The following is a 22,514-nucleotide window of genomic DNA, read 5'->3' as shown; positions in this document are numbered from 1 at the left end:
CCAAGGCCCCAAAGGATCCTTTCATATCTGCCACAAATTCACCTGCACCTCCACACACATCATTTACTGCATCCGCTGCACCCGATGTGGCCTCCTCTATATTGGGGAGACAGGCCGCCTACTTGCTGAATGTTTCAGGGAACATCTCTGGGACACCCGAACCAACCAACCCAAACACTCCATGGCTCAACACTTCAACTCCCCCTCCCACTCCACCAAGGACATGCAGGTCCTTGGACTCCTCCATCGCCAGACCATAGCAACACGACAGCTGGAGGAGGACAGCCTCATCTTCCGCCTAGGATCCCTCCAACCACAAGGGATGAAGTCAGATTTCTCCAGTTTCTTCATTTCCCCTCCCCCCACCTTGTCTCAGTCCCAACTCTCGAACTCAGCACCACCTCCCTAACCTGCAATCTTCTTCCTGACCACTCCGCCCCCGCCCCACTCCGGCCTATCACCCTCACCTTAACCTCCTTCCACTTATCGCATTTCCAACGCCTCTCCCCCAAGTCCCTCCTCCCTACCTTTTATCTTAGCCTGCTTGGCACACTCTCCTCATTCCTGAAGAAGGGCTCATGCCCGAAACGTCAATTCTCCTGCTCCTTGGATGCTGCCTGACCTGCTGCGCTTTTCCAGCAACACATTTTCAGCTCTGATCTCCAGCATCTGCAGCCCTCACTTTCTCCTAGTAGATATAGATAGAAAGCAGGTAAGATGAGTTAATATCTTTGCTAAAATTGTGAATAAAGTGGAAGAGAGTTACATGCTAGTATTACAAACAAACTCCAATAATATGTTTTAATAGCTTAACATGAATGAGCATATGGACACACACAAACAATGTTTAGTGCCAGTGCATGTTTAGATTTTGACCATCTCCATTTAGTTTGTATTAATTGCACAAATTTCACTTTCTGGATAATGATTGAGGTGTTGGATTTCTTGTTTCTGTCTGTTTGGAATGCGATGGGCCCCGTTTTCATTCTGTGACAGAATAATTGGGAGTAGTATTCGTGCCTACTGTGCCACCCTTGGTGCGTCGAAATCCACTCCAAACCTCAGTCTTCAGTTGGAATTTATCTAGACTGGGATTTTCCTGGTCAGCAAGAATCAGCCTGTCACTTCTGGAAACAATTGTTTGGAATGCTGCTGCACCAGCGCAAAAAGAGGAGTGTTTATTGTGGCAGAAGGCCATCCTTTTAAAAAAAAGAGTTGCATTCTAGAAGTGGGCGACCCCAGACTCTCTGGACATCAGCAAAGAGATTGTACAATTTCTACCACTATTTTCATACCTTATGGCAATACCCTACCAGGCATTCCATAGAACATAAAACATCACAGTGCAGTACAGGCCCTTTGGCCCTTGATGATGTGCCAACCTGTGAAACCAACCTGAAGCCCATCTAACCTACATTATTCCATATTCATCCAAATGTCTATCCAATGACCAGTTAAATGCCTTTTAAGTTGGAAGGTCTACTACTGCTGCAGGCAGGGCATGCCACACCCTTAATACCGTCTGAGTAAAGAAAATATCTCTGACATCTGCCTTATATCTATCGCCCCTCAATTTAAAACTATGTCCTCTTGTGCCAGCCATTGCCATCTGAGGAAAAAGGGTCTCATTATCCACCCTATCTAACCCTCTGATTATCTTTTATTAAGTCACTTAAGTCAATTAACTCAATACATTAACTCACTTAAGTCATATCTCAACCTTCTTCTTTCTAACGAAAACAGTCTCAGGTCCCTCAGCCTTTCCTCATAAGATTTTCCCTCTATACCAGGCAATATTCTAGTAAATCTCCTCTGAACCATTTCCAAAGCTTCCATATTCTTCCTCTAATGCAATGACCAGAACCGAATGCAAAACCCCAAATGCGGCTGCACCAAAGTTTTACACCGCTGCAGCATGACCTCATGGCTTTGAAACTCAATCCCTCTACAAATAAAAGCTAACATACTCTATGCCTTCTTAACAACCATATCAACCTGGGTGGCAACTTTCACGGATCTATGTACATGGACACCAAGATCTCTCTGTTCATCTGCATTACGAAGAATCTTACCATTAACCCAGTACTCTGTATTCCTGTTAATCCTTCCAAAGTGAATTACATCATATTTTTCCACATTAAACTCCATTGTCACCTCTCAGCCCAGCTCTGCAGCTTATCCATGTTCCTCTGTAACCTGCAGCATCCTTGGGCACTATCTACAACTCTACCAACCTCAGTGTCATCCACAAATTTACTAATCCTTCCTTCTACGCCCGCATCCAGGTCATTTATAAAAATGACCAACAGTAGTGGCCCCAAAACAGATCCTTGCCATACACCACTAATAACTGAACTCCAGGATGAACGTTTCCCAATAACTGTGACCCTCTGTCTTCTTTCAGCTAGCCAATTTCTGATCCAAACCGCTAAATCACCCTTAATTCCGTGCCTCCGTATTTTGTGCAATACTACTATGGGGAACCTTATCAAATGCCTAACTGAAATCCATATACACCACATCAACCACTTTACCCTCATCCAGCAGTTTGGTCACCTTCTCAAAGAACTCAATGAGGTTTGTGAGGCATGAACTACCTTTCACAGAACAGTGTTAACTATCCCTCATCAACTTATTCTTTTCTAGATGCTTATAAATCCTACCTCTTATAACCTTTTCTAACACTTTGCCCACAACTGAAGTAAGACTCACTGGTCTATAATTACCAGGGTTGTCTGTACTCCACTTCTTGAACAATGCATCCTTGGGGGCGGTTATGACACGGGTTGGAGGAAAGGAAATGGAACAGCATACCTGGTCCTGCATGCCATCATTTACTTGTAATAGGACAGTGAAAGAGCAGTTACTGGCTTCCAGTATTGGGGGAGATGAGAATCATTTTAGCTGGATGTGCATTTGTTGATAGAACTCCCTGTCTTATTTCACCACAGTTTCTGCTAAATCTGGGGTGTTTTTACAGAATAAAATCCAAACAAAGTTCCTAAAGTTAAACATTTTAGGACAGAGGAGTGTGATTATTTTTATGTACTGAAGCAAAATTGTTTTCTATACATGTTTATTTTATATTTGTTGTTTCTGTTTCAAAACCGCAAAGCCATTTCTTAAAAGCATGGTCCTATTTTTAGTTGCAAAGGAAAGTCAAAAAACCACAAAGTGTTAAGTTTAATTTCAGAATCAATGCCCTAGTCATTCCTGAGTGCTTAATGGTTTTAATCCCTGGCATTTTCTCTCCCGCTGTCTCGAAAGCACTAATTCCTTATGGATGTGATTCTATTGACTCACTAAAGTTCACTGTCCACATGCCTCTACTAGTGTGTAGATTCGTAGGCTGCCTATCAGTCACTTATTCAATTACAGATGGTGTCATAAGCACAGCAGTTCTGCCCTTTCTTGATATGCATGTTTTCTAATAGCTGTCATCAGAGTGATAGACAAAAATCCATGAGTGATTTTTTTTGTTCTCTTGCCCAGCATAGGGATTCTGAGACAAGTTATAATATCCCTCAGCTCCCTTAGCTAGATGCTTTAATTCAACAAAGAAAACCATTGGATTATTTGGAGATGCCGGTGTTGGACTGGGGTGTACAAAGTTAAAAATCACACAACACCAGGTTATAGTCCAACAGGTTTAAATGGAAGCACACTAGCTTTCGGAGCCACGCTCCTTCATCAGGTAGTTGAAGTTGCGGCACTCCGACAGCTAGTATGCTTCCAATTAAACTGTTGGACTATAACCTGGCGTTGTGTGATTTTTAACATTTGATTATTTGCATGCGAAAAGGCAGATGAATGGTGCTAAATGTTTGTTAGTGAGCTAGTGCCAGCACAATGGGCGTTATGGCCTCTATCAGCAGCATACAATTCCATAATTCTGAGGTTTTATCAAAGCTAAAACTTTTCAAGTCTGTGAGATACAGCACTACACCAGGGCATTACTCCAGTGAAGTATGGGTTAATTATCTCTGTACATTGTGGGGCTTTTTAAGTTTCAGTTATTTTGGTATCAGAGATAAGATCAACACAATCTTTCAAACCTTTCCAGCAATTGATTTTATTGATGTTAAAACACAAACATTTTCAAGATAGAGATGCTTGCCATGTTGATAAGGTATGGCAACTCAAAACTCAGATCGGTCAATTTCTTCTGTTTTAGGATATTTATGAGTTCGTTGTTCATTGACATCCTACTGTCTATGCTCTGGGTATGTTTCCTCAAACCTAGTGACAATTTTTTTTTGTTGTTCTAATTGGAAAAATAGACTGCCAGTCATTGTCATCTCTCGGTGATACAATATCAGTTTGCTAATTTCTACCAAAGATTCTCACAATATTTTCAAGGCTTAGTTATGCAGCAGTTTTATCTTTAACCTTGTCCTTAACCTCATGAAACTACATCAACTTAGTTAGTCTTCAATTAGCTGAAGCCAAACAGTAGATAGTAATTATAGAAATAATTTCAAACTTGATTAAACTTTTCAGCATGCCATCCTGAACAGTCAAATTTTAACAGTGCTCTAACATTATACTGTTAACTTAATTTTACTTTTAGCAACTAATTCAATGTTTCTTGTATATCATTTATATTTTTCCTAAAAATTCTGAGATTAGAAATCCATTGTAGTTAGTTTTCAGTAAAAAGTCACCATAGTTCAAGCGAACCATAAAGGTGTTGTCTCATTGGAGAGAGGTAACTGATGGTGGTTTAATCTGAGGGTCACAATTCCTCAGGGGAGAGGAGAGATTGAGAAAACAAGTTCTTTATGGTAACCTCAGATGGTGCAGAAATTAATCCCACGCTGTAGACATTATCCTGCATCGCAACTGAGCCAACCCTAAACGTGCATGCTTACAACGCCATCGCTGAATCATAGCATTTGATCTGAAAGTACAAGGGTGTCCGACTTCATCTTCACTGGGGCCATTTCAAGTATAATGCATTTCAAGCATAGAACTGCACTACTGTTTGTAACTGTATAGTATTATAATAGCCCATACACTAGAAAACCTGTGTCTGTAATGTATGTATACTTCAGGAGCTATAATAGATGTATTTCAAATCTTGCAGTACATTATCCACATCTAGGTCTTATGTTACCAAACTATCATAGCCATTGTCTCATTAAGCCATAAGGTATATGAGCAGAATTAGGCCATTCAGTCCATCAAGTTTTCTCTACCATTCAGTCACGGCTGATATGTTTTACAACCCTATTCTCTTCCCTTCTCCCTGTAATCCTCGATCCCTTTAATAACCAAGAACCTATCTATCTGTCTTAATTACATTCAATGACTTAGCATCCAGACCTTTCTGCAGCAATGAGTTCCACAGATTAACCACTATCTGGAATTCCTCTTCATCTCAGCTCTAAATGGTCATCCCTTCAGTCTGTGGCTATGCCTTTAGGTCCTAGTCTCTCCACCAGTGGAAACATCTTCTCCATATTCCCTCTATCCAGGCCTCACAGTATTCTGTAAGTTTCAATCTCATACTTCTAAACTCCAACTGCTCCTCATGTGACAAGCCTTTCATCCCTGAGATCATTCTTGTAAACCTCGTCTGGACTCCCTCCAATGCCAGCACATCCTTCCCTAGGTACGGGATGCAAAACTGCTCACAATATTCTAAGTGTGGTGACCAAAACCTTATATAGTCGCAGCAGTACCCCTCTTTTCTTTTATTCTAGCCCTCTTGAAATGAATGCTTACGTTGCATTTGCCTTCCTAATTACCAACTGAACCTGCATGTTAACCTTGTGAGAACCCTTAACTAGGACTCACACATCCCTTTGTACTTCAATTTCTGAAACCTTTCCCCAGTTTGAAAATAACCCATGCTTCTTCATGTTAAAGTGTGTAACCTCATATTTTTCCACATTGGTATATCATCTGGCCCTTGTTTGCCAACACTCCTAGCCTGTCCATGTCCTTCTCCAGCCTCCTCATTTCCTCAACACTCCCTGTCCCTCCACCAATCTTTATGTCATCTGTAAACTTAGCAACTGTGCCCTAAGTTCCTTCATCCAGATTGTTAAAGTATAACGTGAATAGTTGTAGCCTGAACATGAACTCCTATGGAACTAGTCACTGCTGCCATGCTGAAAAAGACCATTTATCTCCACTCTCTACCTTGTGCCAATTAGCCAATCCCCTGTCCATGCCAGTACCTTGCCCCTTGGATACAAATACCCTGCTAGAGGCAAGGCCCACTCACAGTACAAGGTCATTCTATGCCTTGTTAACACTGTTAACCAATTCTGCTTTGTGAAACTAGTCCAATGTTTCTTGTGCATCCTTTCTACTGTTCTTATAATTGTATTAAAAGCTTTCTTGAAAAGTCCAGTATTCTTCAATTTTGTGAATTTACATGATGATATATATTTCTGTTCCTTATATTTCTAGGTACAAATAATTGGCTCAAGAATTTTGGAGCTGTTAAAATTTTATCTGCCCACAAACAAGACACTCCAATTGCAGATCCATTTTGCCTGACTTGCAGCAATTAGAAATTTGCTGGTTGCAAACTGATCAGAGCAAACAATCGATGTAAATAGATGTTCCTTGTTTTTAAAAACTCAAATACTTGTGGGAGCATTTGCGCTTAATTAAAAGATGGTTGTTGGGTTACTGTAAGTTGGGTTGCTATTTGCCAGCTTACATTTGCTTATTGGAACAGTATTTATGTAATCCATTCCCATGTGTTCAAATTGATCCCAGACTCCAGTGGTGCTCAATACTATCCAATTGTTATGCTGTACAAGATCTATTTTTAATTTTTATAGATTATGAAGTGAACATTTAATCACAAACTTTGTCATGACTCTTGATTACAAAAATAATTAAACATTATTAACACCTATTTGTTTTAATGTATTATCATGAACTGAAGTAATGTAAGTAAAGAAGGAATCTAACATATTACAGACCAAGTTTTTTTTTAAATAAGAACCAAACCAAAAAATGATCTGATTGAGTTGAGAGGTTTTCTTTTCAACATTGATAATAATAGATTTATGTTCTGAATAGGTTTTCATAATTCTTACCTGAAACATTATGACATGCCAATTTTCAAAGGATCACTGCTTTAAAATACCAGCCAACCTTATGGATTAAGCCCACAGCAGAAGGAATCTGATCCTTTTGATCTACATTTGTGAGCTTTGCTGACTGATAGTAAGTGGCACAACATTCAGGCAGACTAGGATCAGGTATGTAATTTGTACCTTGTAGGATTACTTCCAAGGGCATGTAAGGGGAGATTTCAGTTGATGGAAAATATCTGAAGGAAGTGAGATTTATGCTTTTGCTCTATAAACTAATGTACAGACATAAGTTGTAATCTTAATATTTAACACAGTCAACACAGGTAAGAGCACACTCAATATGCATAATAGTATAGAGCTCCTTATACTGTATGTGCTTCCTGGCATTTTCAATGCTTGCAGCAATTTTGGAGAAAGAAATAATTTGGTGCATATTGTTCAACTGAAGGGAATGTTTTATTCAAAAATATTGACAAGTTGCAATTGTTTGAATCTTCTTTTCAAAAAACTTTTTTTAAAATTTTGCTAATAGCAAGCCAGCTGCTGGTTGTATCCATTGCTGTCTATTCCAAGTTGTGGCTTCAAGTGTTTTGTTCCATGCACATAAAATGGACTCTGTAATGTGGTGACTGGTCTTGCAAATGCTTCCGGTCAAGATGGCGATGTTGTAGGATGTCCCAGTTGGAGCTCCTCTGCTGTTTACTTCCCGTTTCCTTTTCTTTTTTTTCCCTTTTCTTCCCTCTTTGGTGCTTTCACCTAATGTAAAGCAGGGACGGCCAGCGGGCTGGAGGCTTACACAAAGTGGGGATGGGGAGGCCCGAGTGACGCAGGATGTTTTTTTGTACTGGGAACCGGAGCAAAGCAATCAGCAGCTTGCGAGCCCAGTCAGACCACATGTGGAAGCCCCCTGCACTGATCTACTAAAGGCCCTTTATAGCAAGACTGTAATGCTTATCTTTTTAACTTTATTTCTCATTTTTCTAACTTAGACTACGAATAACCGTAAATAATGTAACTTTTTTCCTTTTTTCTCCTCTATGTCTCTATTTTATACCTAAGCTCTGTACTTGGGTACTTTGTACCTAAGATGGAACTATGTGAGGCAACATTGTAAACTTTTCACTGTATTCCTGTACTTCCGTACTTGAGTACATGTGGCAATAAAGGATATTCTGTTCTAAAGGTTGGTGTTCAAAAGGACTCAGGGAATGATGAGGCCAAACTTTAGGATTCCAGTGAGGTAAATATCCACATTGTCTTGGAGCCCTAAATTTGCATTCTACATAGGTTATTAAATGTTCTGACTCCTCTGCACATAATGAAGAGCTACTATAAAAGACATGGTGGTTAAGTTTTTATTTTTAGTATTTCTGGCATTGAGGTTCTGGCACACGTTCATCGGGATGCCACGACCAAATTCTGAAAATGTGTTCCAAAGATGGAGCTGTTTGCCAGGACCAAAAGCACACTTACTTTATTGATTCAGAAAACTTCAGCTAATTAACTTAACCATAACAGCGCAAGATGTGGTTTTATTTGTGAACTGTCAGTAACAAAATCAATCATTTATATTAGCCCTTAGGAGTTAGATTTTCTCATATGGATTGTTTCAATAGTTGGCATCACATTCCAAAGTGAAGGTCAGGTCTCATGAACATGATGATAAGCAGGTTTTTGGTGCAAGTCCATCAGCTCAGGACCACCAAGGGCAGTCCAGCAGGTCAGAGCCACCAGGGCCTCATGGGAACACAGTCTCGAAAAAGGTGTCCGGAACATGTTTCCCACAAATAGATATCTGGTACAGCAGCTCCCAAACTGGTCCTAGCCAGGATGAGCATTCCTACCCCTCCCAAGCTCTTAAAAATAAATTAAAAATTACTCTTTAGGGCAATTTATTTTGGCCAACTGAAATTGTATAGAGCACACACAGTGCACACTCCAACAACTGAGTCTTAAACTATCTATGTGTTTCAAAGTTGTGTGGAACACATTAAGACACAAAATCTAGAGGTTATCACTGAGACTAAGACGTGCTTTGGCAAATAGTTCCACAGATGCTATTCTAGCAGTTTTAGAGGCATTATTGGCCATGGCAGCAAGAAGTATACTTTGTCACCTGGCAGCTCATCTATTCACATAATTATCTTCCTTGAAGAAGGAAGGGAGGACAGAATTTCTAAGGACAAATATATCTTCACAATTTTGAAGAGATTTCATTTTGAATGACATTTTTCACATTTTCAGGAAATTGACCAAGTCATCATATTCTTTTTACTCAGAATATTTATTGCAGGAGCTTATGAAGCAATACAGTCCTACTTATTGCATTATATACTTTTGGAAACTCAGAGATGCCTTAAAACCAGAGACTCCCATTAAGCTGCAGATTGCTGTAGTCAATGGATGAAATCCCAACTCTAAGAAAAAGAATGCAGACTACATGATGACTGTGTGATCAGATGGCACCCACATTGATATTAACCCAGATGAAATGACTGAAATGACTGCCTGTGTTTGCTGATCTACAAAGGCTTCAGTTCAGTAATCCATAAAATTTGAAGTTCATATTTTTATGTTCAAATCCTGCTGTGGGCTGACCTTTCTTTGTATCTATTAACTCCTTCAGCACTGCAACATGCCCAGAACTCTGGTTTCTTCAACTCAAGCCTTATGAGAATCCTCCATTTTCTTTTCCGACTTGTTTCAAAAAACTCATTCAGAGAATGTGGGTGTTGCTGGTGAGCCCTATATTTATTATCCAACCCAAATTGCCCTTGAGAACATGAAGATGAGCTGCAATCTTGACCTGTTGGAATCCTTGGAGTCTAGGTACATCGACAACACTGTTAGAGAGGAAATTCCAAGATTTTGATAAGCAACAGTGAAGAAACAGTGATATATTTCCAGGTCAGATGCTGTGTGGCTTGGGAGGAAAATTGTACTTGGTGATTATTCCCATATATCTGTTGCCCTGTCTTTCATGATGGTAATGGTCGCAGATTTAAAAGATGTTGTCAGAGAAACCTTTGGTGAATACCTGCTGTGCATCTTGAGATAATGCAGACTGCTGCCACATGAAGGGAATGAATGTGCAAAATGGAGAATAGGGTTCCAGCTGAAAATGTGTTGCTGGTCAAAGCACAGCAGGCCAGGCAGCATCTCAGGAATAGGGAATTCGACGTTTTGAGCATAAGCCCTTCATGCTCGAAACGTCGAATTCCCTATTCCTGAGATGCTGCCTGGCCTGCTGTGCTTTGACCAGCAACACATTTTCAGCTGTGATCTCCAGCATCTGCAGACCTAATTTTTTACTCGAATAGGGTTCCAGTCAAGCAGGCTGCTGTGTACAGGATGGTATTGAGCTTCTTCAGTGTTGTTGGAGCTGTATCTCTTCAGGCAAGTAGAGACAATTCCATCATACTCCTGAATGGTGGTCTGTAGATAGTGGTCAACACTGGGAGACAGTAAGGTGAATTAGTTGCTGCAGAATTCCTAGCTTCTCAGCTGTACTTGTAGCCACAATGTTTATATGGATGGTTCAGTTCATTTTCTGGTCAATGGTAAACCTGAGGTTGTTGATTCAATTTTGCTAATGCCATTTAATGTCAAGGGGAGATAGTTAGATTCTTTCTTGTTAGAAATTGTCATTGCTTGACACTTGTGTGATGTCCATGTTGCTTGCAACTATTCAGCTTTCTATCAACTAAATCTTCACTTTGAAATTGCCTTTCTAAACCTTTTTGTACCTTTCTCCTCCTGTTAAAATCTATCTATTGATTAAAGTTTAAGTCACATACCTTATATCTTTTTTGACTTATTGTATAGATTTGTCTGAATATGTTCTCTGAAGAACAGTGGAATTTTTAATGGATTGAAGATGCTATATAAATACAGGGTATCTGTACTCACACTTGCAAGAGGATTCGCAGTAGATTAAAATTTTCTAGGAGAAAGTGAGGACTGCAGATGCTGGAGATCAGAGCTGAAAATGTGTTGCTGGAAAAGCGCAGCAGGTCAGGTAGCATCCAAGGAGCAGGAGAGTCGACATTTCAGGCATGAGCCCTGAAGAAGGGCTCATGCCTGAAACGTCAACTCTCCTGCTCCTTGGATGGTGCCTGACCTGCTGCGCTTTTCCAGCAACACATTTTCAGCTCTGATCTCCAGCATCTGCAGCCCTCACTTTCTCCTATCTGTACTCACAGCCTGATAGCTCCAATACAGAGACTGACATGCCCTACTCATCCATAATTCTCATGGAATGGGCAGGGTTTATAAGCAGTTTTAGTTCATGTCCATGCTCATTGACCATTATAAACTATATAGAATCATCAAACACTATAGTGACATTACAATGTAGAAAAGAAAACAGCAATTCATTTGTGACTTCTCACTGTTAAATAAATAGTTCTATGACAAGGCAATAAAAGTGTTAGTCATCCAAATCTTTAAAATGTCAGTAATAGAAATGATAAGAACTTGAACGCTCTTAACCTTGTGTGAGAAAATATTATCCAATTGACAGCAGAAGTTGGAGATCCAGAGCTATAAATACTAACCTTTATTATTTGCCAGGAAGTTGGATAATCAGGGAAGCAGTGAGTTGAGGCCTATGGTGGCTGTTAATTGAATACTTGAAATCATTAACTGGTGGCAGATTGACAAACTTCTCAAAGTATTTTGTTGCCCAGATTTTAATTGCTGATGTGGCAAGAAAGAAGTGACTATCTCTCCAAGTCTAACTCAGCCAACTATTTCCCCTTCTCATTACCAATTACCATTTCCATGAAGGTGCAAATTTGCATACGATGAGGCCAGTCTGTGTGCATCAGGGAACGTTAATAGAGGGAATACACTTTTCACACTTTTACAGATAGACAACAACATGTATATTGTTGAGTTTTGAAAAATAAAGAAGTTCAATAATGTTTCAGCTGGGTAATAACCATGAACTGTTATGCTTTTCATTCCTAGTGGTTTTACATTTTTTTACTATCTGGGTAGCCTATCATTGTTTGTCTCAAAATATGTGATGGTTTGGTTATTGGGTAAAAACAATGACTGCAGATGCTGGAAACCAGATTCTGGATTAGTGGTGCTGGAAGAGCACAGCAGTTCAGGCAGCATCCAAGGAGCAGTAAAATCAACATTTCGGGCAAAAGGTTTGGTTATTGGGTAAGCATATAAACACTATCCTATATATAATTTTGGAAAGTAGAAACAGATGTTCAATAACATATTTCCTGAAGAAAAAAAATATCAGTTGGAAGTAAATTATTTCCAAAGCTATTTAGATGTATTTATGCACAGAAATAACATGCAGGGTAACTTCATTTTAATCATCTTTGCATAGAAGGATCAAATTGCAATTTGCCAAACTATATAGATATTACCTATTCTGCCATAGATATAATTATTATGTATTTAGCTCTTTGCAGGTTTAGTTTGGGTTTTCACATCAAAGCAAAAATGCATCAGTCGTTAGCATTGCTTAATCTTTTAGCTAGAATGACAAGGTCTTCCTAATGAATCCTAGCACAATAATTACAAGCTGTGAGAAAAAAATGTGGTTTTTCAAATACCACCTCAGAACCTCATGTATTCAATCAACAGTCACAATTTCTGTGGAAATGCTTAGGTAGTAAAGCAATAATTTATTTCCTGCATATCTTTGGGACTGTTCCAAGAATGACTTCACAGTTATTATCTGTCCCATAGTGATAAAAGAGAAACAACAGCGATGTAATTTAGTTAGGCAGACATATAAATATTTGTGGATGAGAGTCTCTTTGATTATCAAACTGTATTGAGAATATGACTAGACATCACTGTCTAGACCAGTTTTTGTGCCCATGTGTAATTACTAAGGGCAGTGAAGAATTAATCACATTATTGTGGGTCTAGAGTCACATGTAAGTTGGACCAGATAAGGATGGCAGATTGCCATCTGTAAAGGAGATTAATGAGCCACTGTGGCCCTTACTGACTCCAGTGGAAGAAGGTGTTGTATTGCAGATACACTGGACATGATGACATGGCAGCCTGATCACCATGTCTGGACAGAGGATAGTTCCAATGCTCCTCTCTCATCTGCACAGCAGGGAAAATGAGGAACGGTGGCTGTCTTGCACCTTGACCACATCATGTGGGCACTAATTGCTATAAGCTCCACAGTATGGAATAGCTTCACATGCACTGGAGGTTGATGTTGTACCTGGGTTTGCCATAGGTTAGCAATTGGGTAAGCCTGTGTTCCTTCACCAGTCATAGAAGCCATTACTACAGTGGCCAATGAGACAACCACAGACTCTGTGCTTGAATCCATTGGGGATTTGAACTGTGTTCTTGAAACATTGGGACATGGAGACCTTCCAGATATTTCTACATCATTTCCCTGATTCAGGCTTATGTTTCTCAATTCTTTGGTGCAAATACAGTATGAGATTGTATGTATGATAGCAATAAGGAGAACCTGTCCCCTCCTGTCAACCCCATTGCACCCAACAAAGGCAGGGTAATAATGTAGATATTTTATTGTCCACATTATGAGGTGAGTAGCTCCTGCATCTTGTGCAAGCTATTAAACCTTTGGCAAATATGGTGAAAAGCTTTCCAGTCCACAACAGATTACTTGTGTCTCACAAGCCATTATTAGGATTAATTGGTAATTACATGATGAGAAGTGTTTATGGCAAAGACTTTTGGTTGATACCGTGTGGGTGTCTGTTTAATGCCATCACCCTTTAAAGCACAAAGTGGAGCCCTGTACCTCAATTTAAAAAAAAATCCATCTATCAAATATGGTGGCGGCCATTTTCATTCCAATAATATAGTTGCAATTTGGATGAGAGTGGAAGGCAACAGAGGTAGTGAATGGTTCATGGATTGAGTCACAGGTTCACCCTTTCAGTTGAGATGACCTCGTCCCCATATAACATGTGCCTTTTGTTCTCTCCTTGTCAACACCATCGCCTTTGAACTTCCCACATTCCCATCGAACCTATTAATTTAATTGCTCAATCTTCATTTTACACTTTGGGCCTTAGGCATTCAAAGTAGTCATACCAAACCCTCCCATATTTTATCATCTCCCACCCTTTACATCCTGAAATCCCACTCCCCTGACTTCACAATTATTGTTTCCACTGCATTACAGCCTGCTGCCTCTAATCCACACAATTGTCCCCACCACAACAGTTGTCTCTGATAATCCCCCTAGACTTTCAGTGAACAGACCCATGGACTGACCATTTGCTATATCTGATCTCATCATATTCTCGCAACCACTCATGATTGTCTATCGGGCTCGGGGCTAGAAAGATTCATTATAATTTCATTATTAAACATAATTCATTATAAATTGCAAGTATCAAGTGTGATCAGATTGAAAATTATTTTAAAGTAGTAATTTGTACTTTACAACACACACAGTTGAGTTCCACCGCTACCTTTTAATAATTTGTTATAAACAGGGAGGTCTTGTGGTGCACTGAATAGCATTCCTGCCTCTCAGCCAGAAGTTCCAGATACAAGTCCCATTCCTCTGGTTGAGTGAGCTCTGAGATAACAATAATGCATAATCTGCAAACTCTGTTACATACAGACCAAGGGATGCTTGAAGGGTTGGATTGATCCATTGTTTGGAGTTTTTTTCACTACTTCCCATGCCTCGATTTCACCTGTGCAGGGCCCCATCAGTAGCTCTTAACTTGTTTGTTGGAGGAATCTTTCCATTTTGGTCAGGCACAAGCAACTTTCCATTCAAACTATATAGCTGCTCAAACTGCTGAAATATTTCACAAATGCCAATTAACAATATATTGGCTTCCTCTCCCAGAAACCATTGCTGTGTATGGACCTCAGAGGTCCACACAATGGAAGCAAATATTAGAGGGAACGTTGATCACAAGCCATGAGGCGCAGAGATATTTGAGGACATCGCTAAAGACTTTCCATTTTCTTCCTTGGACTGTATTCAGTTGTGATCACTTTCCTGTTGGAGTAATTGCTTCAGGAATTTGGCATCAGCCTTACAAACTACATGTCCCACCCAGCAGATTTACCTTTAAGTAATTAGTGCCTGAATGCTGCTGGGCATGTTGGCTCAAGAAAGGATACTGCTGTTGGACCATCTTTCTTGCCACTTGACTTTTTGTGAAGGCTGTGAAGGATAATCTGAAGAAGATTATATCATGAATTAGCGAGGTGCTACTGTCACGTAAGTGAGGTTGATGCACCAGTTGGCATGCGCAGGTGATGAAGCATGGCACATATGCCTAAAAACAATGAGAGACACAAATTTCAAGCCCTCAGTCATCAGGCCTAGCAAGAAATCAGTACAGTACCTTCAGGAATTCATTTTGGAAACGCAATAGTTCTACTTCTCCCCAATGTTTATTCAGTGCCAGTGTATTTCCTGAGAAAATATGTCCATTGTATAGCAGCTATTCACATTAATTTGCATGGATCGTGGCCTTCAGTGATGCTTTTGAATGTTTTCTAATGGTTTCACAGGGTGATAAAGAATCTGGCAAGCTTATCGTTAACCAGTAGTTCGAGTGAGTTTTATTTTTCAGTTATGTTCTGCTTTACATTTTATTTTAATTATGGGTAGATTTCTTGTTCTGATGTGTGCTACGTTTTCTTTGAAACTAGAATGTAACTTTGAATAGTTCACAAAACACAATAACAATAAATTGACAGTATGTCAAAGACAGTTGCTTCACTATTTCTTTATTTCATAGAATGTACATGATATATTAGAAACTAGGAGAAGAAATATTTATCTTTTAATATTCAGCTGACCTCAAGTAAAAGTTTTCCACTGGAGATGGAAGCGTTGCCTTGATTCGGCTTGGCTGGTGTGTGGGGGATGCTGCAGTTGTGTCCTGAAACTGGTCATCTCTTATCTACCTTAGCATCTGAGGTAATCGGTTCACCAATTGTAGAAATAGATTGAATCTAGATTCTATTCTTTATTTCTGCTGCTAATAGGAATCGAAAATGTTGATGTTATTTTATTTTAATTATCTATTTTTAAACAAAATGTTGATATGTTATCGCAATTGTATTTACAGTGTACAGTACACTTTTGAGACTCAAAAGCTGCTTTACATCACATGAGGTTGAATATTCATAAAAATCATTGTTAGAAAGCTAGAACATAATCAAAAGGGAAATTTTGTGCTCAAAATTATTCTATTTTTAAACTTTAAATTAAGATAAATACTGTTTGGGTGAAAGCTTACATTTCATCTTTCGTTTCATTTTGCTTTTTTTCAGACAGAGATAAGTTTTATAGAGTCTGCAATTTTGTTTGTGAATTAAGATTTACTGTGCCAGTTTGTGGAATAACATCATATGGTAACATTTTAAAACTGATTTCATGAGGTCAGAACAGCAGTTTAAATTACTACATTTAGATTAGTGTTTCAGTCTGTATCTGCGGCATGAAAACTATGATGAACATTTTGTAATAAGCACCCACTGTGTTGGAACACTAACAGGAACTCGATACATAATTAATTGCAGTGAATGAGCTTGAAATAAACCCTGAAGCTTATTCTGCATTTTTTCTCATAGATGTTGCCTTTTGATCCCAATACAGATGCCTGTAGTCCATTTTAATCTGACTTCAAAACATGAGTTGATAGAAATAGTCACTGTAAAGAGGGAAATGGTCACATTAGCTTGCTTGTTCACATCTCATCTTTAGTATGAATGGTAATTTGCATAAATACCGAGGATAGCATACTGTTTCATCTTTGTGCAAAGCAACAGAGATGTCATGGCACTTCAGTACCTGTTGATGACATGATAAATCCACAAGCTGTTAACAAAATCCATAATGTATGTCTTAGTGGGATAGTTAATGTGTATATCCTGACCTCCAGCAGTGGCTGTACCTCTCTTACACTTTTCATTTTGTATTAGAAATCTCTTTGATCAGGAAAGATTAGCATGCTGTGCAAACAGAATGTATTAAACCAAAAGGAAGACTTCACAGCTTTTATTTTTTTCTCAGAATATATTATTTTAATTATTTGCTTCTAATAAGACCACAAACCAGATAGCATTTTACCTTCACAGTAACAAATTTCCTTAGTTTAGCAATTTTAGTGAAGAAAGATAAAATTGAGTCATCTATTTATTTTTTAAATTGAAATGAGTAATAATGAAGACTTTGTTCCACAAAATCATGACTAAAATGTTGTTATTATAACGGATAACTTAGTTTTTAGGAATGCATTGTATTCTGAAAGTAAAACTGCCTTGCAATTAATGTTTTCATTATAAGAATACAAAAGAGGGAATAAGTTATTTGGTCTGTCAAATAGTCCAAAATTCAACAAGATTATGGCTGATGTACTTCAGCTTATGTTTCTATTTCTTGAGCATTCTTACATACAATCAAAGCTGATTTTGTGTTTGACACATATACCATGCAGTGCACAAGTATGAACAAGCAAATCCCTGTTAAGTTATCTTGTTGCAGTTTGCTGACAGCAATCACAGAATGTTCAGAAATGTCATGCCACCTTGTGAAGTTCTGTGCAAATTGTTAGGCTGCAAGGCAGGAACTTTCTGATGTCCATGTTAGTTTGAGTAATTCCTCCAAATAAAAGTAGTAAACTCAGTCCTCCAGACACTAAATGAACGTTTGCAGTCTGACACAATTGATTCACAGTATGATTCATCTTGTCTGACCTATCCACATACTGCTAAACAGAAGAGGCCTTGTGCCAAGAACAAATTCAAAACTGCTACTGAAGCTTGTCCAGCTACATGTGCCACATTGTATTTCATGCCTGACCAATTAAAATTCAAAAAAGTGCTGCATTTCTATTAATATTTATACTGGCAAACATCATGATTAGTACAAAATTCAAAAAGTCTGGTCAAATTATAATTTAGAATCAAAGAGAGGATGTCCAATATGATAGTACTTCAAACAGAACTTAAACACCAGCATGGACCAACTGGGCTGAATGACATTTTTATGTTCTATAAATTATATGTAAAAAGACATTTGCATTATTTGTTATTCTTGTGAAAGAACTTACTTCTAATTACGTCACATTTTTCCACATATTTTAATTTGAGTTTCCTGAGTTTTACGAAGTATTTACTTTCCTATCATTTAAATGAATTAGCAAACACAAAATTTTAGTTCAAAGGAGTTAAAAATAAGAAAATGAAGAGTCCTTCTTAAAATGTTAAGATATTTTTAACTTGCGGGAGGTGACTGACTTCATGTGCGTTTTTTTTTAAATATAGTACTCACCTGTCATTCCTGTCCAATCAGCAAGTTCTTATCACTCTCATAACTTGTTTAATGAAGTTACTGCTCTCCCATCAAAACTTTTGTGGTGTTTCTCTATTTCTTTGGCTCCTATGTCACATTCAATCAACTCCTCTTTCCACTTCTCCTGCAAGTCAGGAGCTACACCTCCAGGTCTCCGCAATGAGCAACTTCTTATCCTTTGTAACTTCAACCTCCACCGCATGTTATTGTTTCTGACTTCTTAACGCTCTTCACTTTCTCCGACTGTGACTATCCACTGACCTGGTAATCACAGGCAGTCTCGTGGTTTCTGAGGCATTCTCTGATCACTTCCTCAGCTTTGTTCTCCCATGTCTACTATCCCTCCAGCAAACCTCCCAACTATTGTCTTTCGCCTCTGGAAAAGTAGTACTCAACTCCAGTTAGGAGGGAAATGCAAAAAGTAAATAATGTAGGCAAAAGGGGTGTATGAAAAGATAACGGTATCAAACGAAAACAATTCAAAATTCATCATGACCATATAAATAATGAAAGATAAGAGGAGTGATAATGGCAGTTAGGGACCAAAAAAGAGATCTGCATGTATAAGCGAAGGAAGTGTATGTAGTAAGGGTATGCTGGGGTCTTCTAAGGTTCATTTCTTGATATACATGCAAACACAGATTTATGTGTATTTTATGAGGGATTCTCATCGCAGTTCATCTTGGTGAAAGGTACATCATGTAGACTTGATAGATATTCGTAAGACTATGAGAGAGACATCAGTATTAGGACATACTCTTTCAATGTTCAAAGTTGTTCTCCAACCTGAGTCTGTAAGCATCGTCATATTGGCCAATGCTTAAGCATTTCTCAACATTTGAGACCCTTACACATGCATACAACAATATAGACAGTGATCTACGACTCTATGACTATAAAAGCACATACTTTGTTAACCAACACTTCTATCTCTGGTTTTTATCATGTGGGGCTAGCAAAATTGTTATTGTAGAGATTGACATGGTCTTAATGGGCCGAAGGACCTCTATCCACACAAATTATTCAATGATTATATCAACCTCTCAATACCCTCCAATAATATTAACACCTATATCAATTTCTACCACAGATGCCATGCCTCTCCATTTGTTCTCATGATATCACATTTTCTCACCATTATCCCTCCTCCTGTAAAACAAGAACCTTTCAGACTTGAAGTCTGCAAGCTATAAACATGAAAGAACTTGGTGAGCACAGTCTGTCCATTATCAAATATGGTTTTAGCGTTTCAAACTTGAATCCTGCTGTTTCAAAGGTCAAATCCCAATATGATGGCAAGAACTTCCTGGAGAACAAAAGACAATTTTAATTCCCCCTTGTCGGTGGCAAAATGTCTCCTTCTACTTTATCTCACTATAACCTTCTATTCTTTGCTCACCTCAAAAGAGGATTGGATTGTGGTGCTGGAGAGTGTTGGGAGATGCGCAGAAAGGTTGACTATATAAAAATATAAATAATCACTATGCTGTGCATGCCTTCTGACTATTCAGTCCATCACTGCTTTTCTCCCCATCCCAGATCCTTTTCTCTACGTCTTCCCCTGTGGTAATGAAAAGCTGTTTAACAGATCCACTAATTAAAATGCAGGGTGATTACATTTGCAGCTCCCATTCTCCTTCACCCCAGGTTCTCTAGATCTTAGTAGGGGTGCTTCTCACTTTCTAAACTTAAGATTCACATTGACATCTCCATTGTATCACTCAGTGATCAGAGATCAACGATCGTCTTCATATGTTCCACCAGCAATAACCTACAGTGGGTTCTGCATTTTACAATGTGTTCACTTCTTCAGCCACTAAGGGCTGGATTTTGCAAGGTGCTGTAGCCGTCAATCCCCATTCCCCTCACCAGCTAAAATCCAGTAGGGTCTCCAAGCAGACATTTAATACAAGGGGGAGTGTTCATTAACTTTTTTAAAGCAAGACTTCCACCCCTTCTCACTTTAGAGAGATCCACGCCAATTGGATAGCTATCACCTCTGTAGCTCTAATAGTGCCACCAGGAGTAATGCCCACTGCTAAGCCTGCAAGCAGCTCCAGCATGCTGAGGAGACCAGGCAAGTCTGAAGTCTTGCAACTTGTGTCGGGAGCTGGGTTCAAGAAGCCATAGTAGAGAGTTAAAAGGGAGGGATAATCTTGAAGGAGAGAGATTGTAATGAATGAGCCAGTTGGTCTACAAGGGAGGCTCCCAACCTCACCCTGATCCCACCACCAAACTGCGCATTTAAAGTCATCAGACTGTATAGTTTGGATCCCCACCCAACCCCAATGAGTAAAATACCTCCAAGTGGGGAGGGGTGGTGGTTGCCATTAATTCACCCAGGGGCAAGCAGGGTCTTTGTTGCCCCCCCTGTACTCCCATCCCACTCCGATAGCCACCTCCACTACCCATAAGCTTTCAGACAGATTAAGGACTGCAGAAAATCTGTTTCGGTACGTTTCGGCCTTTGAAACACATATTCCCCCTCCAGCCCACACATGACAACTCAATTTTTCATCTTATTCCTTAGCTGCTTCAGTCTGTTTAGGACTCATATTTGATCATACTTTTGCTTCCAAACCAATTACCGTCTTCTCTTACCTGGCTAATGTCAATTTAGTTCCATTATCCTCTAAAACTCTCTTAGAAGTCAATCTTTACAAAAAAAAACATAGAAATACACACTGTCTTTGGTTCATTGGCTTAGTCAAATTATTTAATTGAAAAGAAATGATATAATGCTATTATGAAAATTTTGCTCAGTGGCATATCAATGTCACCATATGCCTGCATGAATTTGCCTAGTTAGTACAATCACACAATCTTACAGCACAGAAGGAAGCCATTTGGTCCACTGAGTTTTGGCTGGCTCTTTAAAAATGCTGTCCAACTCTGTCTCACACTCCAATTTTTTTCTTCATAACTCCGGAAATTAGTTCTTTTGGAACATATCTTCGGTTGCCTTTTGCCTTTTCAGTTCCTATGGTATCTGATTCCACAACTGCAATAACAAATTGCCTTTATAGAGCACATTTACAAACTATTATTTACTGAGCATATTAAACAATATAAATAATTGTAAGACATTGCACAAAAGGATCACTGAACAAATTTTGACCTAGAGCCACATATTAGGACAGATCAGGGTGCAAAATAATTTTTCCATAATAAGTAAGCCATTCCGACCCTAATAAGTTAATATAGTGGCAATTTTATGAAAATATGCTCCTGTGATGCAGCGTAGGAGAATATCAGCCAAATAGGGTATGTTTCATAATTTTTTCATTTTTTAATATTAACGGGCAGGAGTACACCACAAAATTCATGATATGACCTTGTGTTGCAATGATGGGTCAAAGTGACTGAATATGTAAATATTGAAAATTGATTAAAGGGGTTATTGAAATATCTGTCATACATGATGGTTCCTGCACTGATAGATTTAAAGAGAGAGGGTGAGTATCTTCTGTGAGGTAACCTTGCCAAGGTTTATTAATGGTGGATAAATATCATTACTTTGAGAACTATTTACGTGTGAAACTTTTCCATTTGAAGATTTGGTATTGACATGAAATCTATGATGGCATGACATATGTAATCTATGTCAAAGGTTTAATCTCAGCCGATATTATTGCTTAAGTTACCCTACTACTTTATTATTCATTTAAAAACACGTGAACTAGAAGTTTAGTTATTTTGTTCTTTTTTTTCACGCAGGACTGTGAGTTGATCATTCGGCCTGGAGAACCTTGTGGCATTCAGCCAGTGCCAAGCACTTACTTCATAGCAGTTTCACAAACAAAGCTTCAGAACTGCAAGACAGGCGATGCCAAAGGTAGGTAATCATTGCAATGTGATTGAGACTTTTCATAGAAATTGTAGCTGGCAGGAAATCCCTGGCAGGTAAAAATTTCAGATTATATTTCATTTAAAATGTACCTTCAATGCCTTTATTCTCAGCAGGCATGGACAAAAACGTTGCCAATAGTTTCTGCCTTCACATCTTATTAAAGAAATGTGAATGAATGAATTTTAACAGAACTAATTTAAAATACAGGTAAAGAATAAGATACCTTGACAATACAAACTATTGGTTTTAAACTCTCAGACTGCAGTTTATACTTAATCCTTCAGTTCACTGCGGTGAAAAA

At 38.8% G+C, this 22,514-nt stretch overlaps 1 protein-coding gene across 1 annotated transcript in view; it reads left to right on the top strand.

Moving 5' to 3' along the window:
- Positions 1 to 22,514, top strand: part of cped1 (cadherin-like and PC-esterase domain containing 1) — a 216,443-nt gene that overhangs the window by 158,767 nt on the left and 35,162 nt on the right. Inside the window, exon 16 of the mRNA XM_060839791.1 lies at positions 22,081 to 22,198. Within this exon, the coding sequence (XP_060695774.1) occupies positions 22,081 to 22,198 (118 nt within the window). The remainder of the gene's footprint in view (positions 1 to 22,080; positions 22,199 to 22,514) is intronic.

This window comes from Hemiscyllium ocellatum, chromosome 19 (genome assembly GCF_020745735.1).
Source record: "Hemiscyllium ocellatum isolate sHemOce1 chromosome 19, sHemOce1.pat.X.cur, whole genome shotgun sequence".
In the NCBI taxonomy this organism is placed as follows: Eukaryota; Metazoa; Chordata; class Chondrichthyes; order Orectolobiformes; family Hemiscylliidae; genus Hemiscyllium; species Hemiscyllium ocellatum.
This window is presented reverse-complemented; position numbering and strand designations above follow the sequence as displayed.